Source organism: Camelus ferus, chromosome 3 (assembly GCF_009834535.1).
Source record: "Camelus ferus isolate YT-003-E chromosome 3, BCGSAC_Cfer_1.0, whole genome shotgun sequence".
Classification (NCBI taxonomy): domain Eukaryota; kingdom Metazoa; phylum Chordata; class Mammalia; order Artiodactyla; family Camelidae; genus Camelus; species Camelus ferus.
In genome coordinates, this window is record NC_045698.1 from 48,581,787 (window position 1) to 48,609,594 (window position 27,808).

Consider the following 27,808-nt stretch of genomic DNA (forward strand, 5'->3'; position numbering starts at 1 on the left):
TGGAGATAACATTCATTTGGTTGGCAGTATACTGTATTTTTGTAAAGCAAATGCTCATTAACAAAATGAGGTGATGGAAGAAGAGGAAAGGGGCAGAGAACGAGTTCTGTGATGTGAGGGACCTGGGAGCATCCGTGGGGCTGTGACAGCAGGCGAGGTGGGCTGCTTTCTAGGAGCACTAGCACTCCCTCCTGAGGCCCCTCTTCTGTTGCTATTGCATGACCTATAAGCCACCTGGAATATTATGCTGCTAACCGCGAAGCCTCCGTAGAGCTAATAAATGTGCAGCTGTTCTTAGCCACAGCAGAGCAGAAAATAAGTTGATATTCGAGAATTTAGTTTGGGAATATTGTTTCTTTGTTTATGAGTGGATTCAGGAATATCACACGATCAAATTTATGCGCGTTTTAATGAGCATGAGAAGATGATTTACAGCAGTGGGCCAGTGTGTTATGACTGTCTCACTTGTTTGTAACATCCAAGCCTCTCCACGCTCCCTGGAGATCATATCTGTTTTCCACTGTAATCACCTAATCAACTGTTGGCTGCCAGCTGATTTATCCTCCTGCATGTGGTGCTGTTAAGGCAAGAGGTGTCTTCTCAGATTAAAAGGAGAATGAAATATCGAGGTAAAGTACAGTATTTAAAAGTCAGTACTGTTGCATTGATTATATAAACCTTTAAAGCATATAATGTATGTGAATGGGTTTTCAACTGACATCTTCTCAAGGTGGGAAAAGAAAGATGGCGTTATTAGGATCTGTTCACAAGATCTTCTGTACCTATTGTCAGTAGGTGTCTTTTGTGGATCGTTGGGCCAGTTGGGCTTGTAATATCAGGGGCAGTGAAGGGTACTGAGATCGGCGGTTTTGATTTGTGATGTTTCAGCTTCCAGGGCAGGCGGTCCCCAGGCTTCTCCCGGGTGCAGCTCAGTGAAGACGCCTCCCTGCAGTACATTCACTCATCAGAAACACTGACCCTGACGCTCAACCACACAGCCGAGCATTTGCTGGAGGCGGATATTAACCTCTTCAGGAAGTACTTTTGGGATAGAGCCTTTCTCATCAAGGTTTGTGCCCCTTTACTGTTGTATAAGGGACAGTAACTCATGCTCCTTAAGAGTGCAGACAGCAGATTTAGGATTTTGGGAACAGTACTTTTGGGGTAGTACTTTCTTTTTTTTGGTGGGACCTTGGGGGACACGGATTGGAAACTGGTAGAATGGCACCAGTAGAACGACGGTGATTTTGTAATATTTTGGTGGTAGAAAACAGTAATTTCTGTAACATTGTTTCCTGTATTTTCCATGAGCCAGCATCACTGGCATTGGATTTTAATACTCCAGTATTGGATTTCCTATTAATTTATTGACTGCATTGTAATTCTTGTCTAAAGCAGTTGCCTTTAGGGTTATTTTATTTTAAAATGAATGATATCTTCTTCTGGGATTTCTTAAGATATAGCCAAGCATTTGTTTCTGAGTGAAGATTCTTCTTGGATGGGGACTGGTCACCCAGACATCAGCATTGAGTGCTAGCATAGCACACCCCACCTCAGGGTTTAAAACGGTTCATCTTCATTATTTTTATCTTTTTGTAGAATCTTGAAGACTAAAGAATATTCACATATTTTAATTATTAGTAAAGCAGAACGTTATTTCTAGTAAAAGGGCTTCAGTCAGCCTCGTGGACAGTGCTCAGGGGTATAATGCGTCCACTCACCGGATCGGGTGTCGCCCCCACTCCCTTTCTCAAGCATGTCCACGAATAAGCACCAGTTTCATGGCTGCACAGGTTTTACAAAGTAAACAGTCTGTTTAAAAAACTGATCATTGTTATTTATCAGTTTGACTTTTGTGAAATGTTTGCTTTGTGTAACTGAACTAAAGATTTAGCCATAAACATTATTTATTGGAGATGATTGCTTACTCTATATAGATTTTTATTAAACAATTAAAATGGAACATGCTCTTCAGAGTATGAACCACCTCCCTTTGTTGGGTTTTGGGAAGTCAGTGTATAATTTTCTAGCATACAGTATTTCCTCATTTTGCTTCAGGGTACTTGTCCTTTAAATATACAGAAACCCTCAGCCATCCCCGTGGCTTCTCACCCAGAAGCCCAGCGGTGGATATTCCAGCCCGGCAGAGGCTTGGCCTGGCCACACAGCATTGCTCAGGGTGAGCTCCGCCACCTGCAGCTTCGGAGGGGCAGAGCTCAGCAACCTTGCGTGTCCTTGGAGGGGACCCTCAGACCGCAGCAGGGTGCCTGGTGACAAAGCTTCTGCAAAGGGTAGAGCATGCTCTACATACAGCAAAAGTTCTGGATGTTTGTTTCATTATGAAAACCTCCAGCGTCTTAAGTTGGATTCATGATTTCTCAAAACACTTTTGAGATAAGTATTACTAGTGACCTTGGGAGAGACTTGGGACGATTAAATCTAGATGCTTTAATAATTTATGGTGGCACGTTTTACAATTACAAAGACTGAGTGAAGATTATTTTCCAATTTCTTGGAGATTGTCATTTTATGAAAAACACTTGATGAATCATTTGCAGTGGGATGACCTTGTGTCCCAGGTGTTGACCCTCCTTTTTTTCCCTTCCAGTCCTGAGCCATGTGGCAGGGTAGTGAGTAGGGAGACCGGGAAGGGCACAGGGCTGAGATTCCTTAGGACATGATGATATCGTGACTTATAATAAGAAATATATTTGGTCTCTCTCTGATTCCTGGCACTTTTTCCATCTGGCTATTCCTGAGTTATATTCTTTTATAACAAACCGGTAAGCTGATAAGTGAAATGTCTCTGAGTTCTGTGAACTGCTCTAGCAAATTACTTGAACCCAAGGAGGGAGTTGTAGAAATACCTCATTTATAGCCAGTTGGTCACAAGTCCAGGGAAATGTAAGCAGGTGGTAATTGTTACATAGTTGTCCACAATAAAGCTTTACAACTTGGGGTAAAAAATGTGAATGTATATATGGTAATAAAGCATTTGTGCTTTATTAAATCTTAGATATCTAAAAAGTCTGTTTTTATATAGTAGCTGTAGACAGTGACTGGGATCTGAGAGGCGTGTATTCTCAGTGGGCCTCAGCGTGCCCTCAGTCTTGCCAGGATGCATCTTCAGTCTCAGGGTTTGGGTGTTGCCCAGTTATCTGCAGCCTTCCAGAACGATGACAGGAAAGCCCACTGCAGAAACCTGGTTTTGCTGTACCATGTGCAAGAGCTGTTCAGGGCATCCCATTCAGAAGTCAGACTTGCTCGGAGCTGTGACCAGTTCATGTTATCAAGCTGTGTTTCAACTGACACTGGTGGGCTGGTCATTTGCAATAAATACTAAATGTTAAAAACCACAGGTTGGTGCTAAATATCCAAACTGTAAAGATAGTTACTAGGAAATTAAATAGTCGGCAAAATGCCAGCTATCTCTTTTTATCGTGTTTTAGTTCTCTCCTCATAACAAAGCTTTTTCTGTGAGTTGGAATGCTGATTATTTAGTGCTAGAACTTGTTAGCCAGGAAATTTAAGTGTTCTAAAGTTGTATCCAAAATTATTCACCAGCATAAAAATTAAGTTTTGATACAGCCCATTTACAAAACAATTATTTCCTTATTTCAGGTTTTGCTTTGTAATTAGAACCAGCGTTGCCTGATGCGCTTCTCGCAGAGGCTTGGCAGTTGCCTTTATTGAAAGACTAGGGCGTGGGGTTAAGACTGACCCCCGGTAAGTGCGTGGGGCCAGTGGCTGTCTTTGGCCCTGAACCTGCGTGGTCAGCCCTCGTTCAGCCCCAGGTGCTCCTGCTGCCATCTCCTTAGCATCTCCCCGACATCCCTGCTCTAGTCCATCCATCATCCCATGGCCAGCCCCAAAAGAGAGAGCACCGTGTCCTGGGAATCAGGCTGGGGGCAGCTAATAGCCACAGAGGGTAGGTGCCTGGGTACTTCTTGTTCCCTGCCCCTTTGTGTTTTGGTCAATTATGTATATTTTCATGTCCTTTTTGCTCTGGACTCAGGATGTTTGGAAATAGTCACAAGCAAGGCAGTTGGTACACGGAGCTTAGTCACAGGCTCAGGGGAGCCAGGGGTCTGTGTCGCTGGTAGGTTTCCCTCCCCAGTTGGCTCGTGTGTTTGTTGTGGAACATATACTGACGCCATCTTGGGCAGTTTTTGACACATCAACGCACATTTCTCTCTCTTCACATTTTCACTGGCTGTGGGGAACCCATTTGAAAACAAACAACCGAGGGCACTCAGGGCAGCTTCTGCCCAAGGCTCACACTCGGTGTCGGCCAGGGACGGCCTGCATCCGCTCGGGCGTCCGCGTGGGCCAGCCGTCGCCCGGGGCTTGCGCTCCTTGGGGTCCTGCCCCCATCTCCAGGCCCCCAAGCCCTGTGTCTTAGGGTGTGGATGGAGGTTGGTCCAGGTGGGCCGGTGCATAACATGGCAGCGTTTCTTTCAGGTTTCAGCACTTTCTGTCCTGTCTCCTTGCTGGGTCTTGTGTCATGTTCCTGAGAACCTTCCGGTGGGGTGACGTGGGGGAGCAGCGAGGACGAGTGGCAGGGGCGGGTTTGGCCCATGTCTATGGTTCCTCCCATCGCCCCTCACGTCATCCCCGGGTGCTGCTGACGTGTTCTCCCCACAGCTGACTCACCTGACCTGTCCTCACCGCCCCAGGCCGTGCCTCTGGCCTGTCCCAGCGCTGAGATCTTTGATTGTGATTTTCATCTCTTGTTACGTATATGAAGCCTCAAAAATTTCCAGTAATTTTTTTTTTCCTTCCTTTCTTAGGCTCTTGAAGAGCAAGAAGCTAGGTCAGAGGAAAAACCAGATATGCCCTCCAGTGCTGCAGAAACCGCAGAAGGTAGGCATGCATGCTCCTTCCCCACCTCGGAGACCAGAACACATTCAGGACTGACTTGTTAGCTGGGCGTTGACGTGTGTGGTGGAGGAGCGCAGAGCCCACGGACTGAGAGGCAAGATCAGGGTGGTGGGGTACAGCGAGGCCCTGGCTCCTCCAGCAGCGTTGAACCAAGGTACCGTGCTTTGCCACTTTTTACTCAGCATTTCCTGGGTTCCTCCCACAGTCCTGATGTGAGGGCCCTTTCCTGACACTCAGAGAGTGTGCTCCTCATTTCCAAGTTCAGTTTGCTCCTTCCATTCAGTCCTCCATCACTCACCTGTCCTCCGGCTTGTTCCACCTCTGTGGAGCTCCTGCTCTCTGCTGGGTGCGTGGGTCTTAGTGGACGGAGGCTGTGGCGGTATCTATGTTATCATGAGGTCTGGAGAACTCTACTGTCATGTAGAGGTGAGGGATTGGGATGCTGGATGTTCCATGGGATACAGGTGGCCCTACCCACCCCAGGTTGTCTTGTACAGCAGTGCACAGCCCTGATGGAGCTTAAAGACTGAACGTACAGATCTGCTCCAGGCGGGTGTCCACAGCAAGAGGTGTATTTTTATATTAAGTTGTCACTGCTGTCTTCCACATCCTAACATGTGAAATTGTGTTGGTGCCACACTTCACCCTTTGTTAGAATATCGTGCTTCCTCATTTTCTCCAAACTGGCAGTTTATCTGGGTATGTGATCACAATTTCAATTCAAGTTCTTTCCCCTTCATGTACAAGTAGGTCTGATCTGTCAGCAAGTCCTAGTAATAAACACAAGTTTTGATTCTCTGGAGCATCTTACCTCTGTTCTTAAATACCCCTGCACTCCTTGCACGGAATTGATTCTTATTTTGTGTTTTGTTCTCCAGACCCAGTAGTTGTAGGAATCTGACCATACGTCGTGATGTCTTCTAGGTAGTTAGGGCAAATGTTTGAGTACATATTATTATCAAGTATGTTCCTTTTTCTTTATATTTCAGTGCATTTTTAATTTTTAAAAATTATGTGTAGGATTAGGTTTATATGTATTTGGGGGTAGGGTTCTATTATCTACTTAATTTCAGGTGCGTGGGGGGGGCATTACAAAATTTCTGTTAAGGTGAAGGGACAATAGTCTGATAGGGGCGAGACCCACCATGCTAGATGCTGGGGTAAGGGAAAAATAATAGGGCAAGACTCCTGTCCCCAAGCCACCAAAGTTGACAGCTGGAAGCCTTGTGATAGGTTGCTGGAAGTCAGTGCGGCCTATGCACATGCCCACTCCTGGGTGAAGCCAGCCAGCTGAGCCTCCTACCCCAGCTGCACCTGCTTGGGCCCCTGTGGAGTTGCCCTCCCCGTTCTCCCCTGGGGGTGATGTGCTGGCTGCATTGAGGGAGCTGCAGCTTGCCCCGCCTGCCCAAGGAGGCGGCGGGGAACTTCACACTTTCTCCTAAAGACCTGCAGGAGAAAACTCTGGTCTCATGTCAGGAGTGCTGCCTTCTCCTGAGCATTCAGCTTACTTTTACTGCTCTGACTGTAACTGATCAGGTTTCTTGCTTGTAGTTGGCTGCAAACTTGGGGCTAAGTTTCTGGCATGCCAATTGCAAATTTGTAGGGTGTTGCTAACTGCATTTTTGTATTACCTTTATTACTTAAGCCCTTACTCTTGCTTTTCCTTTTTTTTTTTTTTTAAAAAAGTCAACTTCTGAGTTTTACTTTATCATCTTGTATATTTTTCTTCCCTTGTAATCCACATTTGTGCTAATTTAGAACAAAGTAAGTTCTAAACAAGTGCTTGAATTCGAAGCTTTTGCCCTCAAGGGGCTGACAGTTGGGGGCTGGTGCAGAAAAACAGGCTGTCCCAGCACATTATAAGTGCTACAAGTGGCACAGGCGAATAACGCTGTGAGAACACTGTGGAGTGTGTTGGTGGGATGGTCCGGGAGAGCTTCTTGGTAGAGATGACCCTGGGGCTGTGAGCTAATGCAGGGAAGGGAATTCTGGGTGGTAGAAATATGTGCAGTACCGAGTCCTGAACCAGATGATGCACTGGGGGAAATGCAGGTCATTTTGCAGTCCTGGGAGTGTGTGTTTGTGTGTATATGATGCCAGGAACAGCGGCGTGGAGGCAGATCTTGTACCCAAGAAAAGGAACTGGAACTCCACCCTGACGGCACTCTCTGGGAGCTGTTTTAAGCCAGTGAGATCAGGCTGTTCTTTTAGAAGGTCACTCTCTGCGAGCCTGGAGCAGGGACTGCAAGGGCCAGCGGGCTGCTGAAAGTGATGCAGGAGAGGGTCTGCACCGCAGACGTGCAGTGAGATTGGAGAGGCAGGGACAGATGGGACTGTCCCGAAGACGAGGGATGTCAGGTGGATTCGGTGGTGAGGGAGAAGGGTGATTCTTCTGTTCCTGGTGTGTCCCTGGGTGGAATGGGCCTAAGGAAGCAGGAGCGTGACAAAATACGTACTCAGTTTTAGACAGGTTGAGTTTGGTGGACCCAGGGGGCAGCCAAGTTAATATACCTGGCCGCCAGCTGGACTGAAGTCACTCCACCAATAAGCAGAAGAATTTGGACAGAAGCTCAAGTTCTCCGACACCAAATAATGAATGTGTCTATTTTATAGACCTTGTAGACACTGCTTTTATTTTTATGTGCCCAGAGGATATGTTAGGAACTGGATGCACATTCCAGCAGAGGGCAGTGTTCAACTAAAGTGAAAATATTCCATTAGTTTTTGTTCATTCATAAGCCTGGAGGTGACTCAACTGGAAAAACAAAACATTTTGAGTGTAAGAGCTTGGTGGTTTATTTTTTTTCCCCTTTAAAGCCCCAAAGCGAACTTTCCCTTTGAGATCTTAGAGAAGATTCTTAACAGACCACGTTCTTCTGTTGCTCCTGAGGCAGTGGGTGGAGGAGGAAGCTTTAAGTGTGCGTCTGTAGTTGCCTTTGATTAAAAGACTGTAAAAACTTTAGCCTGGAAATGTACTTTCCCCTGTTAGTATGATAGATGGCTTTATTATTGTCTGTGAACCAATTATGTTTCCATAATTTCGTGATTGTAATTGTCCTTCCAAAATGATGGGATGTTGTTCCAAATGAATTAAATGGCCAGAAGGTCACCTCATTTTCAGTATGCACAGATGAGTAAGCTAATTATTAGTCCGTATTGATCCACTGACAGACTCCGTTGTGTGCTTGCCGCCTTTGTCCTTATTTGATCTCCTTACTCTAGGATGTCCTCAAGGGCACTGTTCAGAACACCAGCCTTGGAAGATGCTCTGAAAAATAAGCATTCTTTGTCCAAATGAGTAGAAAATGCTGTGTGTGAAACCCCCATGTTGGAAATTGAGAATACAGTTAATGTTTTGTAGGTTCTAGTAAGTCTCTCAGTCAAGAAACCTGTGTAGCCTCTTTGAACCTACCAGTTCTTTAACTTGATCCTGGGAAAATCCCTTTTTCATGGTTCTCAGCATCTCATGAAAGTGGTCTGTGGAAGGTGCTTTGGAAATGTTACTCTTCCTCGTCTCTCCTAACCCTGCCATTTCTCAGTCTTATCTCCTCCTTTTCCATGGTCACCTGGGTTCTCTCCGTCTGTCAGCACAGAACGCTCATGCCGGGAAGGAGGCTAGGGAGGCATTTTTAAAGCTGCTCATGGTCACCGTGAGCACTGAGATCGCCCGTGCCTCGCCGCACGGCCCAGTTTACGCTTTACATTGTTTGGGAGGCGGTTGCCTGCCTGGGTCTGTGGGGCCATAAAACAGACAACCAGTGCGATACCATTGACCGCTATATGAATCCATTTTTTCCCCTATTATTTTGTAGTTTTTTAAAAACCCTGTGGGGGAGGGTACAGCTCAGTGGTAGGGTGCCTGCTTGGCATGCACAACATCCTGGGTTCAATCCTCAGGACTTCCATTATGAAATAAGTAAATAAATAAATACACTGAATTACCTCCCCCACCTGCCCAAAATAAATAAATTAAAAAAAAAAAACAAACCCTGTGTAATATGCTAGCTGTCTAGAGTTTTGTGTTGCTAGTCCTTTGCTTTGTTGCCTTCTCTCCATTAATTTTCTTCCACATTCTCACTAACGAGGAACTAAGGAGTTGGGATTGGAACGTGAGTTCCAGTCACAAAGGAGAGAGGGCAAAATCACCCCCTTCAGGGCTGAGGCAGCGGCTCCCAGCAGGCTCAGAGGGGCTTCCTTCTCACGACAGGCGGGGAAGGAGGGAGAGGCAGGCCAGGCAGGCAGACGTGCGCCCCACAGGCTTGTCCACGCCGCATCTGTGTTTACTGAGTGCCCGCTCTCTGCCGGGCACGCTCTAAGCACCGGCGATACGGCAGTAACCAAAAGGGCAGAGCGGAGAAGCGCTCCTCTCAGGGAGTCCCTTTCATGGAACTGAACTCGAGAACAGGGTACCAGGCACCGCCCGAGGCTCTGGCGGGTGCAGCGGGGGGCCGAGTGAGGTTTGAACACCTCACGGAGAACATGTTCCAGTGGTCGTGGACAGGGACACTTCTGGGAGTCAGGAATCCATTTTCCCCATTTTATACGTGAGGAAGTGGTAGCACAGAGGTCACGTAACTTGTGTGAGGTGACACGGCTTGCTCAGGCGGTCAGGCTGAGGTGGGCACATTCTTACCCCCGCACCGTACACACCCCCACCCTTGTGTCACAGAGCGCTGACCGCTTTAGTCTTTGGACTGCTCGTCTAGAGTTCTCTCCAGCTTTTGTGTGATGGAAAAAGTGCAAAATTGGAATCGTTTCCCTGAAGTGAGCTCTCTTCCACGTGGCTGACCTGTCTCATGGAGCGCTCATGATGGGAGCCTGTGACCTGCATGCACAGACATGTCTTGATGACACACCAGCAACCAGCAGACTCTGCTAAAACCCTCGGCTCTGCCGTGACCTGGCTTCTGAACGTTTTGCAAGTTACTCAGCTGTGTTTTCTTTTGTGGAAAATGGCAGAGTGGGAGTGTCATTTAATACTTACTTGGTTTAAATGAGAAAATAGAGATGGGGCACCTTGACCAGTATCTGACCATGGATGCTGAGCTGACATATGCCTAGAGTGGGCATAGTGATAATCGTGTGTGTTGAGATACGAGGACATCGCTCTTCCTGCCACGGTGACCAGGTGAGCAGAGTTTTCACTTGAACATTCTTCTGACAAGGATGCAGCCCTTCTCTGTGAGCTCTGGGTGAGTGAGACGGGAAGAGGGAGTTGCGTGGTGGATTCTCCTCATTTGAGTATCTCCTGCGTGGTATTACCGGGAAAACCAAGGGGGCTTTTATCTGTGCAAAGTTTCCTTCCCAAGATTTTTCATTTTAAATACTCTAGCTCAATGTCATATTTTGAACTGTTGAATATGGTTCCAATGTCTTATGAAGACAGTTTCTTTAAATGACTAGAATGGCTGGGACCTGAGGTGTTGGGGATTTAGGACAGCAATTAGGAAGGCTGTTTTGCAGGGATGATTACTCAGTTGGATCACAGCTCTTATCTAAACCCTATTGTGAAATACCCATCCAAAGATTTGATCAGTGTTGCTCACCTGAAAGTCGGGACTTGGGCATTTTCAAGACAATCACAGATCATGCCCAGAGAATGCGCTTCCCAGCCCCAGGAAGTCATCCGCGTTTCTTTCACCTGACAGAGAGGCTCAGTCCTCTCTGTTTCTTTTAGAGACTGACGTTGCCAGTCTGCTTTCTCCTCCTGCCCACAGAAAAGAATGTTTTAACATTAAAAGGCCAAAGATTAAAATGAGATATCAAGCTGATATGATGCTCACTTTGTACATTATTGTAGTAATATTAGTATTTTCTCACACATAAAAACTCTTTTCCTTGCCTCCCCCAGTTTATCACAGAATTGAAGAATCCTAGTTTGAGCTAGAAAGGATCTCAGGCTCCTCAGAACTGACCTAGATACGATAAATCCTGCTCATATCTGCCGTGGATGCTTTGCTCCAGCTGGGTCAGGTTAGCAGGTGAGCAGAAGGATGCGGCATTCAGTGAGCATATCAACTCCAGAGTCTAATACAGCTGACATAAGCCTAAGTTGAAGGTGTAGTTGAGGAATTTTTTCCTGAATTCAGATAGAATCTAAGTATGAAGTCTTAGGGACATGAAAGCATTCCCAAGAGAAACTTGAATCTTGTTCATACATATTGAAAGATGACTTTCCTCACGTTATTCAAGAGATTGAGTAAATTAGGAAAATTATGTTCTGACCTCAATTTGAGATACGGTGATTATAGAGCTTCTGCTTAGTTGATAGTTGCAACTGAATTTGGGGGCTAAAGATATCTTTTTTTTTATCTGCATGAGTTAATTTTTGACTATGTGAGACTTTATGGGGGTTGGGGAGTAGGTGGGAGTACACACTGGAGATGGGAAAAAAATCTGTATTATAAAAACATACTAAACATAGAATTATCATATGACCCAGGGATTATACTCCTAGATATATATATATATATATATATATATATATATATATATATATATATATATATATATATTTTCAAGAGAAATGAAAACATACCTCTCCTTAAACTTGTGCAGAAACGTGCAAAGCAGCATTATTCATAACTGACAAAAAGTGAAACAATCCAAATGTCCATCAGCTGAGGAGTGGCTGTAATGGAATAGCATCTGGCAATAAAAAGAATGAAGTACTGATGCATCACAACATGAACAGGCCTTGACAACATGTCGTGTGAAGGAAGCCAGTTACAAAAGACCACACACTGCGTGAATCCATTTATGTGAAATCCAGAATAGGCCAATCCATTAAGACAGAACATAGATTAGTGGTTGGTTAGGGGTGAATGGGAGTAGAGGCGGCTGGGGGAAACAGGTAGGAAGTGCTAGTGGTTTTGGGGTTTCTTGTTGGGGTGATGAAAGTGTTAAAAAATTGGCTGTGGTGTCGATTGCACAACTCTGAATATATTAAAAATTATCAAATTGTACACTTTCTTTTTTCTAAGTTTTTCCTATTTGATGATTTTTTAACACCTTTATTATGCTGTGGTTCCTGTACAGTAAACTACACATATGTCAGATGTACAATTTGATGAATTTTGGTAGATGTTTACATCCATGAAACCACCACCACAATCAAGATAGCTAATATTTCCATCATTCTCCAAGAAGTGCAATTTTCAAATGCCCAATTTATCCTTTCCCACCTACTTTATCCCCTGGTAACCATAAGTTTGTTCTCTGTGTCTGTGAGTCTGTTTCTGTTTTGTAGATATGTTCATTTGTGTCCTTTTTTTTAGATTCCAAATATAAGTGATATTATATGGCATTTTTCTTTCTCTTTCTGGCTTACTTCACTTAGAATGATGATCCATCCATGTTGCTGCAAGTGGCATTGTTTTATTCTTTATGGCTGAGTAGTATTCCGTTGTATAAATATACCACATCTTCTTTATCCAGTCATCCGTTGAAGGACATCTGGGTTGCTTCCGTGTCTTGGCTGTTGTAAATAGTGCTGCTGTGAACATTGGGGCACATGTGTCTTTTTGAATTATACTTTTCTCTGGATATATACCCAGGAGTAGGATTATTGGATCATATGGTAAGTTTGTTTTAGTGTTTTGAGGAATCTCCGTACTGTCATCCATAGTGACTGCACCAGTTTACCTTCCCACCAACAGTGTAGGAGGGTTCCTTTTTCTCCACATCCTCTCCAGCATTTAATGTTTATGGAGTTTTTAGTGATGGCCATTCTGCCTGGTGTGAGGTGATATCTCATTCTAGTTTTGATTTGCATTTCTCTAACAATTAGTGATGTTGAGCATCTTTTCACATGCTTGCTGGCCATTGGGATGTCTTCTTTGGAGAAAGCATCCTGTGTTTTTGATACAAGCTTTTTCTTTGCTGACGTCTAGCTTCTGTGGTCCCATTTCTCAAAAGGAGACAGTCTGACTTGGGCACAGAGTTGAGATCCATTAGGCTAATCCATTTCTTAATAAGACACTGGTATTAATTTTACAGCTACTTCACCCTGTTTCAAAAACCCTGTTTGCTGGTGCATGGTTACTGGTGAACATGAATATTAGGGATTATTTCTTGTTCCATTATAACTTGGCAATAAAAAAACATGTTTCTGAAGTTTGGAAGGTCTGATTTAGGAGAGGATAATCTTTACTTCTGGGTGGGCCTTGAAGGCAAGATTAATAGGCCTTTAAAACAGAATAGCTTGCAGTTACTGATACCATTATCTGCTGAAGGTTCCTATAGCAACGAGTGGTTTGATTGCCCTGTGCAATTGGTGGTTCTGTGAGTAAGTGTAAAAGGATCCTAGTAATTCTGCAGAAACTCCCTCGGAGCAATCTCATTAACCTCCCATGGAAGGAGTGCCGTTTTCTTCAAAAGCTCCGGATACAGCTCTGTGTCATCCTAGATCAATGAAAGATACATTATCCTGTCACAAATATTTTCAGTGATGTTAAGATAAAGGTTTTATAACTTTGTAAAGTTTTTAAAATGATGAAGTACACATTCTATGAAGGCATCTCTTTTAACATAGTTTGTAATATTTGTTTGAATAGGAAACACAATTGCATGAGACTGTATGGAAACTGTAGTCTGGTGACGTATGAAAACTAGCCTTTTGAGAGAACCTGGAATCTGAACTTCCTGCAGGGGCGGGCTGTGAGCATACCACCGGGTGAGCACAGCCTTTGCTGCTGCGGGCTGGGTTACCTGACGGTAGAGCCTTCTTCATCAGCAATCTTGGATAAAGTGTGTACTATTCTCTTGAGTCAGTGCTGTAGGTACACAATTCTTTAGAAATGCAGAATTATCATTTAGGAGTATATGGTCTGAAAATCCTGTGACAGGCCGTACATATATGTGTGACTCTCTTGCTGTCTATGCAGACGTGTCTGTTGAAACGTTGGTTCTAGTTACCTTCCTTTTGTAAACACGGTGGTGGTGTCGTCTCTGCTCACCCAGGTAGGGCTTGGGTATGTGCATTTCAAAACAGAAACCCCACCATGCTCCTGTATGGTGACCACCACAGTAGATGCTTCACATGTTTTTTGCATCTGTGCAGTTGGATGAAAGCTTTCTCTTAACCTGGTGTTTTGGACTTTGGTGCTTAAGCAACAGGCTCTTGAAGGGTGAAGCTAGCCCATTTTGACATTCCTGGCACTGGCCATGTTGTTCTGCAGATGGGACTCTGCTGCCACCTGGAGGCCTTGTGTGGGGTGTGCATGTAAAGGCAGGCAGGGGATGCAGGGGAACAAAAGCTGCTCAGGCTGTGTGTCAGCTGCAGCCTTGTCCTTATTTATTCCCTGCTGAGGTCACAGGAGATTGAGTCTATTACCCTTTGGATTTTCATCATAGAAGCTAGTGTGCATTATGAATTCAAGAGCAATGTTGTGGAGCGCAGGTATTAACTTGCTTGGCAAATGCAAAGTTAGTGTTCTGCAGATTTAGAAAAACACATAGTGACTTCGTGTTTGTTGACTTCTCTGCTCCGTTCTTGCCTTATTCATCATCAGGAAAGCCACCTGAACGGAAACCTTACACATTTTCTAAGTATTAACATGGTTGAAAACTCCCACCATGTTGCCAGGGAGTAAGAAGAGCTTGAATAAATGCACTTGGAGGTTTGAGGCCTCAGGTAACTTAAATTAATAGGAGTAGCCCAGTGGAGTAGGGGATGTCTAATTAATGCACCTGCTGGGAAGACTGGGGGCGCTCCCCAGAACTGGCATCCGGCAGGGCCGTGGGGGCAGGGAAGCTGAGGGGTCTGGAGGAGGGCCTGGGCCCACAGTGTGGAATGTTAACACAAATTCAGGGTCAAGGTCTCCATCTGACTGCCCTTGTTAGGAGTGCCCAGCACTTCTGCTTCCCTCCGCCCAAACCTGTTTTCAGGTGGTTATTTCAACAACAGTGGCTCTTATTTACCGGCAGCTGAGTACTTGGGAAGAGAACCAATCAATCAAAACAAAGAAAAATACCCCTTAACTGGGCCTTCCTGTTCATCCCAGAACATCATGACCACTGATGTTTCCAGGAAGGCCTTTATTCAGAGAGATGGTCCCTGGTGTGCCTGGGGCTTGTTAGTGCAGAGCTGGGCACCGTCTGAGGTCTGAGCCCAAGGGCCACCTCATGTTCTCGGCTCACAACGATGCCCGTGCGAGGAAATGCCAGACCTCGTCTGGAATGAATTACGCTTTTTTGACACATATGAAATCTGCAGTATTGGAGGAAGTAGACGTGTAGGATTTCCTCAGGTGGGTGCGCGTCACGTCCTTAGAATCTGTGCTATTGACGAGGCTTTGGTCCAGGCATAGCCTTCCTAGTGAATCAAGGGCACTTGTTTACTTAATGATCGCTTTCTTCCTCAGGATTTCCTGTGAGAGCTCCTGGGCTTGTTTACATCTTCCTCCACACAAACGATACCAGAGCGTGGGCTGTCAGGTTCTGAGATACTCTGCTCTGCGGAGAGTTGATTTTTAAGAAGCCTAATCTGAGAACCTAGCTCCGTACAGACAGCTCTGAGCAACTCATTTATCTTTGTCATCTAGTTTCTTTTCTTTTTTTCCTTTTTTTTTTTTAACGGCAGTTCCTATCAGCAGATCCTGATGAGAATTATTCCTTTTGCAGAGATTAAGAATTTGGTGTTCAGCAGATCGTCACCTGGAAAGCAGGATGGAAAGGTAATGATCCCCTGCCCGTTCTCTTCTTTGTGTTTCTCTCCAGAACTGAAGTGGCAGTGAAGATCTAGTGGTAATAAACATAGGGGAGGAAAAACCCCGTAGGAAAAAAAAAAAAAAGAGAACAAAAAAAACCTTGGGGATATGCCCCAAGTCAGAGTCAGAATGACTTGAAATTCAGTTTCCTGTATTGAATTTTCCATCTCTACTCTATGACCAAACATAGCTGTCTTTCTGGGTTGTAGTGGTGTATGCAAGATGATTGAATACATTTTCCAAAAATTTGTGCTTGAAGATGACATCCACAGATGTGTGCCAGCCATGGGATGGCAGGACTAAACCTGGGAGATGGCCTCTGAGTACAAAACACCCTGTGGACCGCTTTTAGGTGTGTTTCAGCTTGGGACAGCTCCTTCCCTTATTTCTAGGTCTTAACATTTAAATACAAGATGAGTTTTCTGTTTACATGTGGTGCCACATCTGACATGTCTTCATTGATATTTTCCGAGGCAGTTTTTTATTTACAAAAATCAGCCAACATTAGTATGACAAATAAGTCACTTTCAAGCAACCCGCCTGGCTTTGTCTTTCCCAGTGTGTGAGAGGCCTGGAGACGCGGCCGGATGCGTGTGAGGACCCGGACAGCCTAGATGCAGGTATGCTCCGAAACATCTCTCCCTGCCCTCATGCAGGGGTAGTGCAGACCCAGGATACAGAGGGCAGGATGAAAAGATACTTTAAAAATGAAATCTTCCTTCTTGGCAGCCTTGTCTACTTCTTGAAACCCACAGAGGTAAATTTTCTTTGCAGCGTCAATGATAATACTGAGACTTCAGGGGTTGTGTGTCCATTTACAATCTAAACAAAACAAAGCAGGACAACTCACAACAAAGAAAGCAATCCCAGCTTTTGCTGGGCAGTTGTGCTCTGAGTCATGCTGGCCTGGGGCTTGTTGTAGGTTACCTTGGTATTCCTAACGAGTAGGTGCTACCAGCTTCAGTCTCACGTGAAGTGATGGAGGCCGCTAACTTCATCCTGCTTGGCCTCAGCATCCCCAAGCCTGCCACAGTCCTAATTTTGATACCCAGTGGGGACCCCATGGGGCTGAGCCTATGTGATCCTACCCCCGGCCTCAGGAAGAGACCAGGTGCTTGTCTTGGGGCATGAGCCTGATGTGGGTGTCCTTTTAGAGGAACCAGGAGCCCCCTGGGCGAGGGGATGGTATTCCCTTCCACGGACCCGGGGATTCTCGTCTGCTCATAGGCGTCCTAACTCACCAGTCCCCGAGCTCAGGGCCCCTCCCCAAACCTCATCCCTGGGTATTTTCCAGTTCTTCAGGGCTGATCAGGGCTCCAGACTTACCTCTGACTTGGAGCCTGGTGAAGCTGTGGGCTCTGAGGACATACACAGGCTGGACTGTGAGCAGATGCCTTGTCTGGGCAGCTGGATGGTCTGGGAAGACCTCTGGGGCTGATACGTGGGAAGCAGATAATCAGGTTTCCCCGTCAGTTTCCTCAGGCAGCTCACACCCCTGGAAAGCGCGTGGGCAGAGCAGGCTTAGGAGCTGCAGGGGCTGGTGGTGGCTGAGGCAGGGCCAAGAGCTTGGGCTGATGTGAAATTGGGGAAAACCAAGACAAGGCCCCGGGGAGTTTAGCAGCAGAGGTGGGTGGGCCTGCCGAGCCTAGAGACGCAGAGGGCTCGCCCAGGGGCGTTGTTGGCACTCCTGGCAGGCACACAGCACAGCAGCTGCAGCAGGTGGGAACCCATGAGAATAAAGCCGGGCCAGGAGGAAGCGCCCTCAGTGTCGGCTGGCTGTGCTGCTGGCAGTTTGGCCACAAGCCAGAGGTGGTTCCTGGATCTCCTGTGTGAGCTACTGCTGAAATTGGAACAGAAGCTAGGCCGTACCAGGCATTATGCATGCCTTTCGTATTTCTGCTATGGAAGGTAAGAGTAATAATTTACTTCCAGAAGAGGGGAAGAGGAAGGAGAAATGAAAGCAGACGTGTCCGTGTGGATGACTGCCGTGGGCCATTGACGCTCCGGGGGCGGGGGGAGCTGCTGCTCACGCAGACAGGATGTCTCATCCATAGACTGCATTGTGCGCTTTGAAGAGTGTTTACCAAGGCAAATTGCTGGTGGGGGAGGAGTGTTGGCTGTTAAAAGCATTAAATAGCAGGATTATTTTAATTTTAGGCTTTAAAAACTTGCTCCATTCTCAAACTGGTATCCTTGCTGGGTCAGAAGGCCCACGTTTTGGAAATTGTAGCAGCCTGACCTAGCCAGAGTGTTGTCAGTAACATCGGTGTGTCTGAGGAGGGTGGTGATGAAAAATTTGAGAGAGACAAGTGTGTATGACGTTAACCCAGTGATTTGTGGGAAGATCTGTGAGTGATTGTCCCTTGTGCTAACATTAGAATTTTTGTTCATTTCAACTTTTTGAATTAAAAAAAACTGACCTGATCTTAGCAAAGAAAATAATAGATTTTAAAAGAAACTTCTGAGACAGAAGTTTCAGGGGGCAGGAAGCTGTGAGCAGCAAAGGCAGATGGTAAGCGGGCATCTGGAGCCGGAAACAGCTTTTCCCTGTGGCCACTTCCAAACTGTTTTGTTCCTTTGTGCGCTTACGTTCTGCTCAGCCTCTAGGGAAGTGCTGGTGAACGTGGGGCTGAGGTGCATGCCTTTGCTCACTTGCATTACTCAAAGTGGCGTGACGTGAGTCGAGCAGGATCTCATAAACGACGCCAGCAGTGTGCCCGCAGAGCTTTCTGTGATGACGGACGGGCTCTGTGTCTGCACTGTTCAGACGTAGCCGGTAGCCACAGAGGTCTGTTGTGTATGTGATGTGTACCTGAGGAGCTGCCTTTCAGTTTTACTTGTTGCACTGGACAGGGAAGAACCAGAGCCAGATTCCTTTGTATTGCTGTCGTTGGCCCATCAGTGCATCGAGATCATACTCACCGTTAGTTTATACACCGATGACGACCGCTAATTAGAGGAATGACGTCACCTGTGGGTAACAGCTGGTAAGGACATCCAAGCTAGTGCCCTGTCCCACTTCAGCAGTGAGCAGTGGTAGTAAGGTTATCTTCATGGTGAGTCCAGGAGGGCTGGCCCAGCCCTCTGTGGATCCTGTAAGGCCTGGCCTTTGGCTCAAAGGGGAAGATCCCAGTTGAAAGGCTGGGATTGGATTCTGTTGCTATTGCAGTGAGGAGTCTGCTCCTCCTCCCCATCTGGGTAGGTAGAATAGGGGAGAGGGCAAAGCATTTGGAGGAAAGGGAAGAAGAGAAGGTCGGTGAAATGGGTCAGCATGGAAATTAAAAGGAAGAAAGGGTCCATTTGGCTCAAGGATGTGGGACTACGTATGGTGAAGAAATAGAAGCTCTACAGTGGGCAGCAGTGAACGCTGTGCCAAGGAGAGGGGTGCCAGCGTCAGGCAGAAATGTGGAAGCATGTGGGGACTGCTGTGGGGAGCGCGGGCGTCGGCTGCCCTGCTGGGATCCCAGCTGCAGACAAAGGTGCAGAAACCGTCACTGAATCAGCAAAACTGGAAACCACCTGATTAGCTGCGGTCTTGCAGACTCTACTTTGAAAAGGTTGAATGTGAAAAATTAAAGCCACTGTGCCTGGTTTGAAATTAAGATTTCCAGTTAAAAGTTTAAGTTCATGCTTGGAGACTGTGAAACAAGGTGCCAGTGTCACGGGTGGATGACAGAAGCTCCTGGATGGTGACACCCCTGCTCTCTCCGCAAGTGATATTCAAGTGTGAGTGAGGTCGTATGTAATAGTCCAGCATCAGTGACACTCATACTGAATCGGATTTTCCTGCACTGATTTATCAGCCATGGTCTGCACTGGGACTGAAGATTCTTTGAACTTTACTGGGCTAAAGCAGTGGATTGTATGACTGTTTGGATGGAAAATAATGAAGGACTGGTAAAACTGACAAGTTACAACAAGAACTCTGTGAGCATGTTTTAACTTTCCAGTGGGGGAAGGAGGCAGGGAGGCAGAAACACTAGGGGAGTGGTGATGGGATTAGCTGGCATCGTCCTCCTTGTCTGGGAACTCCTGGTACCGCAAAGCTCCGGGCGTGAAGCAGCGTCACCGCTGCTGTTTGGCTGGCGGGGAGTGAGTGATGCTCATGTTATCGTGACATAAACATGTTATTGTGCTAAATACGCCTTTTGGAAGAAATAAGTTTTCTTTTTCATAATTATGGAAGTTATAAATGCTCACAGTAGAGAAATTGTAGAAAGAGTGGAAAAGCATCCCTATGGTTCTGCTGCCTCCAAAGCGGCTGCTGTTAAATTTTGGTGCCTTTATCACCAGTAGTTCCCTGTGCATCCATTTTTTGCATAGTTGTGATCGTGTCAACAGTAGAATTTTGCGTCCTGCTTTATTCATTTGACTTGATACGTCATAAGTAAGCTCCATTTTAAAAGGTAGCTTAAAATGATTCTGTACCTTTTTCTACCAAAAATATGGATTACTCTTGTAAGAAGAAGGAGAGAATGTCATTGAGTCTCTCCGCAAGTGTTTGTCAGCCAGGAAGAAACCCCAAACCCTCCTCTTTGTACTATGTATTTGATTTTACAGAGGGCCCGACTGCCAGAACCTGCTAGGACTCAGATCACAGTTATTCTTTAATACTTTGGATCACTTCATTGCTATTGACTGTTTATTACTGGTATGTAATGAGAGGAAACCTCTCAGTGGGTGCTGGGGCTGGTCAGGTGGATCCTAGGGAGACAGCTGGATGTGGGAGGAAACCTGACTTGATACCAGAAGACCCACCCAGACCAATCAGGAAGGGAAGGAAGCAGAAATAGAAACCAACAGTGGGAAGTCAGGTGTTCCAGAGGGCCCCCTCGGCCGACACAGACAAGACAGAAGAAACAAAGGCCCCACGCAGGAAGTTCAGGAAAACGTCACCGAAGGGAAACTGGAAAGAAGTGATTGGAAGATCCAAAGAACAGTCCCTCCAGAACAGAATGTGACGTGTAGTGTGAACTCTTTATCCAGGCTCTCCACCTGGGGTGTGTCTGGGAGAGTCCAGGCCCGTGGATTTAGGTGGTGAGCTGGGTGGCTGGGTGGAGACAGTGCGCTCAATAGTGCTAGTTTGGCAAACCACCAGTAAGCAGGGCTGATGGGGTTAGTCTTTTCTTCTTATATTAACTAAAGTTTGGAAATGGAATCAATGCTACTGAGCGATAAAAGCTTATAAAACAGCAATTTTAAGTTGTTGAGAAACATCTCAAAACTTTATTTTCACAAGCAAGATCTCCTCAAATGTGGACCTTACGGTTTAGGACCCGTGTCCTTGGAAACTGGCCCTCTTTTGGCTTTTCTTATTTAGTAACCCCTGTGTATCTATGTCGAGATCCCGAAACTGTTGCATGAAACGTGAAAGAAGGAAAAAAAGGGAGAGGGGGTAACCTTAGCAGAGCTCTTACCCTTCTGAAAAATAAGTTTTCAAGCCTGATTTCTGGCAGGTCTCTCTTTATGCCCCAGGCTACAGAAGCTTCTTGTGGATTCCATTTTCTTCTCTTTTCTCTTTCTTTCTTTTTTCTTTTCTTTTCTTTTTTACAGGGGTGAGGGGTGGGTCTTTTCTCCACCACAAACCAAAGCTTACCAGTGATTTGGTTTTGAAATAAATGGGCTAGGGCTGGAAAAATATACCAAGAAGACCATTGGGAATTCAAAGTTATTTATAAAAATTGTGATTCAAATTTTATCCCTTTTGTTCACTTCAATGAAAATTTCTTATTGCAGTTGAGGTTTTAAAAATTGCTTTTGGTAGAAGACATTGCTGACTTACTAGAGTTCTGCTGAGTGTTTAGGCTGAATATGGCTCTCTTATCACGAGTGTTCTGCCTTTTCTCTTTGTGGTTTCATTGTTTGGATAAAATTCTCCTTGTAGAATGTGAATAAAGCATTTTTCTTTAAATTAGACAACTGGAATATTTATTGTCAACTTTTATCCCATAGTTAAAAGAGAACTTTGGGATTTTTAAGTTAATCTGATACCACAGACTGGGAAATGTGAAGGAACTAAAGCCTCACTGGAGGTGTAGTCTTCATATTATTTGTCTTTTCTTAGAATTTAACATAGTTGGTGTTTTTTGTTTGTTTGTTTGTTTTGTTTTCTTTTGTTTTGTTTTCTTTAATAAGTCCCAAGTCTAGGAAGCTGTCTGGTCTAATGTTCTGCGTATTTTTTGCTGACAGATATGTGCTTAAAAACAAAAAGCAGAATGAAAGTGAGTTAAGGTTCAGAGTTGCTAATTAATCCAAGCACCACTGTTATCTGAACTTGGCCTGCCCACTGGAATTACCTTGGAGCTTTAACAAACAATACAGACGTCCTGGTCCCGCCCCCAGAAAAGTCTGACTTAATTGGCTTGGAGGAGAGGCTCTGTTTCTAGCGATTCTCAGGTGCGGGTTGAGAACCCTGAGAGTTCCTTACTGGAGCTCTGCTCTGCTGAAATCACTCCTGACTTGGTGGGTTTTCACTATTTTTGAACTGGGGAAGTGTGGGCCTACTTTTATCTCATTTGATTACAGAAGCAATTAATGGAAGGCCATTTGTGTTAGGTTTGCAGACTTTTTTTTTTTTCAGTTGAAGTATAGTTGATTTACAATGTTGTGTTAGTTTCTGGTGTGCAGCTTAGTGATTCTGTTATACATATATATTCTTGTTCATTATAGGTTATTACAAGCGATTGAATATAGTTCTCTGTGCTATACAGTAGAACTTTGTTTATCTATTTTATGTATAATAGTTTGTATCTGCTAATCCCAAACTCTGAGTTTATCCCTTCCCCCACCTCTCCCCTTTGGTATAGGTTTGCAGACTTTTAATGATTATCCCTTTCATTAGCATTGTAGATCTGTGGGAAAGGTAAAAACAAAAAAAATTATTGAAAAAGTTTCCTCACTACTTGAACCTAAATGAGATGACTGAACCTTTAAAGATTCTTTTTAAACATTAGGAAGGAATCAAGTGACTGTAATTTGCTGTCACATTCATTTACTGGACTCAGAGGCACACAGATTGGGGTGAAGGGAGTGGGTGGTGGTTTACACCAGGTCATAGGGGCACTACAAGGAAGCCAGACGTTTGACGTGAGTACCAACCTCGCTGTGGTGTATTCTGAATCTCCTCTTCCTTTTATCTCACAAACCAGCTTAATTTCTGAAATGTAACTGAGGGAGAGGAGAAAAATGGCAGTTCTCTGAACTCTAAATTTTTCATTCTCTAAAATAGGATCCTCAACTCCGAATAAACCAGCTCAGTGAGTAATTCCATAGCTCCTATCCTTAAAGATTCTGTGTTGTTAAATCAAATGATTATAAATTTCAAACAAGTATAAAGTCTTAAGGAAACGACAACTAACTTATATAACATGAAACAAATGAAAAATATGAAATATATTCTGGAAGTAGTATTTGTAAATTTTTTCATGTGAAGGCAAAATTCCACTTACGGATTTTGCCCCCTTTTCTCTTGTTGAAACACTTCAACATACCTGTGTGTACAGACATTTAAAGAAAGAATTGCCTACACGGAGGATTGAATCCTTGGGTTTCGGGCTTGACTGCGATGTCAGGGTGTTTATGTGAATTTGGGCTTGCTGAGTACCCAGTGGTTAATCCCTTGGAAGGGACTTGAGGGCAGTTAAGATTCTGGTTAGCTTTCATTGCCAGGCAGTCCGAGCTCTAATAATTTATTGGGACAATTTGCTTTAACTTTTAGAGTGCCTAATTTGGAAGTCGTTTTTATGAAACATAGCCTGTTACTTCAGACATGGGCAAGAAATCCAACAGAATTTATTCTTCACAGTATGAGATTCTGCTGAAGAATATGTGTGGTTAAAGTATAGGGAAGAAGTGATGGAATCAGAAATTGGAAAGGAGATTCAGTGGTAAATAGTCTATTTTTCCTTCATAATATTTAAAATTATATACAAAAAACCAGAATAAAGAATGAAGTTAAAGGTGTCTAGAATTTTGAAGCCAACTTTCAGTAAGAGAGCTGGACTTCATCCAGGTTCTTGAGATTTGTCTGCCAAAAGATTTCTGCTGATCTGAGGAAGACGCACCTACCCTGCAAGTGCCTAGAGGGGACTTCTCACTGGGGTTAACTCTTGGGAGCATATTAACCCCTAAGGGACACTATTTGTTTCTGAGAAATTAAAACTGTTTTCAGCATATAATCTTCTAATGTCTAATTAGTTCCTTCAGAGTTACATGGTAACTTCACATAAGAACTTAAGCAAAGGAAATGGAGTTTTGTGCATGACTTGGATTTGATGTATTTGAATAAGTGATACAAACTTTCTTTTTGCATGAATTTCACAAACATTTAGTGAACATAGATTCTATACTTTTTACCCCATCCTTTAAACATTTTTTAAACTATTTTGTAGGGCAGGTTTAGATTTACAGAAAAGTTGCAAAGATGGTACAGAGAGTTTCTGTACACCCAGCCCCCTAGGTCCCCTAGTTTCCCTTATGATTAACATCATATATAATATTCTGGTACATTTGTTAAAATTAGTGAACTAGTTTTGATACATTATTATTGACTACAGTCCATCCTTTATTTAGATTTCCTTAGCTTTTTATCCAGTTCCCTTTTTCTGCCCCAGGATACATATTACATTTAGTTGTCATGTTTCCTTAGGCTCCCCTTGGCCGTGAGAGTTTCTCAGACCTATTTTTGATGATCTTGACAGTTTTGAGGAGTACTGGTCAGGTATTCTGTAAAATGTCCCTCAATTGGCATGCTTTGGGTGTTTTCCCATCATTAAACTGGGGATAGGGATTTGGGGAGGAAGTGCCATTATCATCACATTATATCAATGACATATAATCTCAACACGACCTGTCAGTGCTGATGATGACCTTGACTACCTGGTGGAAGCCGTGTTTGTGAGGTTCCTTCACTGTCAAGGTGCTCCTCCCCACTCCCCTTTCCATAATTGCATTCTTCGGAAGGAAGTCATGATGCGCGGCCCACACCTCAGGAATGGGGCGTTATCTGTGTACTTCCCTCTGGGCAAAGCATCTACGTACATTATTGGGAATTCTTCCACGTGAGGAATTTGTATTCCCCTCCCACCTGCTTCTTTGTTCAGCCATTTATGTCAGCGTGAATTAATGGTCGTTTATTTTACACTTTGGGTAGCAATCTAGTGCTTCATTCAATGTGTTCTAGCTTTAGCAACGGGGGGCTCTTTCAGCTGGCTTCTGTGCCCTTTCTACTTATTCCTGTCATTGCTGATTTCTTTTTCAGGGTGGTGGTGGAAATATTTTTTATGATAATGGTAATGGTAGATACATGTCAAAAAGCCATAAAATTTTTTGGCACACAGAGTAAACCTTAATGTGTGCAAATAAAAAAAAATTAAGAGGTCGGACGATTCTATAATGGAATGCAGAATGTAGCAAAATAATCTAATTGTATTAAAAACTTTACAAATAACCTTACTGTCGAGGACAGGAATGGGGTGCAGACCTCAAAACTTTGGAAACGAGTAGAGTCTGTAAGAATAAAGGCAAAATAAGCTGTACATAAAGGACCATCGGCTAGGAGATGAAGTTGTTTCCTGGAGGGGTACAGATTAACATTTCTGATACCACTATTAATATATACTGGAAATAAGTAAGTCAATGGATTATGGAGAGTAGGTGTCAGGTTTTTCACTTTTGGAGTGGGAGTTTACAGATAAGCAAGGGGAGGAGGCTAGAATGACCCATGTGCTAATTAATGGATTAGAGATGTAGACATCAGTGTGTACTCGTGATTAGCTAAAATAGAAGTACATAATTGCATATAGGAGTATTTGTAGATGTGTGTATATACCTGGGTTAGGACACATGCATCTCCTTGCTGACAGTTGAGAGGGCCTTGAAGCAGCAACACTCCTGTAGCTGTAGCAAATACAAGATGAGCTCGCTCTTTAAAAAAAGGACTATCTATTACATTTTGTGTGAATTTCAGCTTCAGAACTTTAGAATTGATAGCTTAACATTTACATTAAAATTATTTAAATTCTTTTCTCTTTTGATATTACATAGTTAACTTACTTACACAATAAATGACCATATAAAAGTCTATAGAACAGCAAGTTGAACTTTGTTCAAATTGATTTTAAAAAAGTTTGTGACTACGTCCATGGCATTTGAGAAACTTTTTCGGAAGGTTTGGGAAAACTGAAATTGAAGCATTATCAGAAAAAACTTCAAATGTCATCACAGATGCCACTTTCCCTACATGTCTTGGCTCTTCTTCCTTGGAAGTTTTTTTTCCCTCCTTACACTTTAACAAGATCCTTTCCTTCCTCTCCATCCTTTCTCTGTCCAGACTCATGGCCCCTTGTCCTAGCTTCCCCCACATCCAAGGGCCCCCACATTCATATCCACAGCTGCTGCTTCAAGAAAAATTATAAATTCTTCATAATGTATTATTCACAGAAACTTAGTGAATCTGTCCTAATTCTTTCCTTTCAGGTATGCCTGGGAACTTTAATGTTTAAAACCAAAAGAGATCCACCAAGCATCTTTATTTTCTTCAGAGAATCATCTAAATAGAACCTCTCTCTATAGCAATACTATGTGCTGGTGGACGCTTTGATGATATAATTCTTTTAATACGTTGCTTTGGTCAGAAGATCTATTATTTTCTTATCCTGAAGAGTTTTTCAGTATTTTCTTCTCTTCTTATGTATGTCTTAATGTAAGTGATTTCATTTGTTGAATTTCATTTTTTTCCTCCTTAGACAATAGGATGACATAAGGTGGGGATATGAGAACTAATGAAGGGGCATGCAGATTTTTTTGTTAAAATAAATCAGGGTAATGAAGGTAGATAAAAAATAAAAAATATTCTTATTTTTAAAGAAAGGTGGTATTATGCACGGTGGCATCCTGAATTTCCAATATATGGCCACCATTGTACCGTGCTCCTACCTCATGTCTATTTTATGCAAATTCTATTTTATAGGCTCTATTTAAAAAATAAAACAGAGAAGGGCGGTAGGAAGAAAAATAATAATTTGAGCCTTGGGTGGCTCTATCCAGGATTGCACTCAGTGGGTGTAATGGCCCTGAGAGAGTGTGACGTTGGAGGTGTGAATGTGCCCTCCCCCCCCCCCCCCCGCTTCTCACAGGAGCACAGCTTACATGTGGATGTGAGCTGTGCCTTTAAAGGTCCTCGCTTTCTGTCAAACATGGCCTCCCAGTGAAAGCCAACCATTGCACCTGGTGCCCGACCGAGGTAACGATGTTCTCCAGCAAAGAACTGTTTCTGTTGAGTTTAGAGAGATGACATGGTGCCTTCTAAGGGATTTTTGAGGAAGGCTTTGATCATCTCTTTCACCTAACGCTAGAACTTGAGGCTACATGGAATTGTCACCGTCCTGGCTGAAATTTTCCAGGATAGGCTTGTCCTTGCATCATGGGCCTTGCCGCCTCTTACTTGTATCTTTTATGATTTTTTTTCCCCAAGAATGGTGTTTAACTGTGTTAAAAACTGTGGTTGCTGGTGGTCAAACAATGGAGCAGAGAAACAAAACACATCTTCCTTCTCTTTCTGTCTTGATGTGATTTCCTTGGCACTTCTTTGCACATTGCCCTTTTCTCTGCTTTGAAAAATCAAGCTATTACTCCTGGGGGTAAAGATGAGAATCCTTCAATGTCTATGGTGTAGAAGAGAAAGATAATGAAAGTGAAATTATTTACATTTCATACTTAAACTAAAACTTACTGAAAATTTATGTTCTTTACTATTAGAATCTTATTTGTTCCTAAGAACTCGTTGAAGTACAGATGTTGTCACATTTTGTATAAAACAACTGAGGATCAGAAAGTATGAGTAACTTGGTTAGGGCCACGAAATAAGTAAGTGACAGAGTCCAGAAATACAGATCTTCCTTAGCTTCTGATGGTGTTATGCCCCAATAAAACCACTGTAAGTTGAAAATACTATAAGTCAAAAACGCATTTAATAAATAGAACCCACTGAACATCATAGCTTAGCCTAGCCCACCATCTTAAGCACGCTCAGAACACATACATTAGCCTCAGCTGGGCAGCATCATATAACACAAAGCCTATCCTACGATAAAGTGTTGAAATATCTCATGTCATTTATTGACTTCTCTAATGAAACTAAGAAATGATTGAATGGGTACAGAATGGCTGTAAGCATACAGGTTGTTTACCCTCATGAGTGCATGGCTGACTGGAAGCTG

General features: G+C 43.9%; 1 protein-coding gene across 5 annotated transcripts in view; it reads left to right on the plus strand.

The window, feature by feature from the left end:
* ARHGEF28 (Rho guanine nucleotide exchange factor 28) overlaps window positions 1-27,808 on the plus strand; it is a 276,813-nt gene that overhangs the window by 135,509 nt on the left and 113,496 nt on the right. For 4 of the 5 annotated variants that reach the window (XM_032474203.1, XM_032474193.1, XM_032474196.1 and 1 more), the window contains 4 exons: window positions 889-1,069; window positions 4,791-4,863; window positions 15,505-15,557; window positions 16,150-16,210. In XM_032474203.1, coding sequence (XP_032330094.1) covers window positions 889-1,069; window positions 4,791-4,863; window positions 15,505-15,557; window positions 16,150-16,210 — 368 coding nt within the window. Of the gene's footprint in view, window positions 1-888; window positions 1,070-4,790; window positions 4,864-15,504; window positions 15,558-16,149; window positions 16,211-17,258; window positions 17,499-27,808 lie in introns of those variants that run through there. The other variant, XM_032474223.1, reaches the window with a different exon arrangement.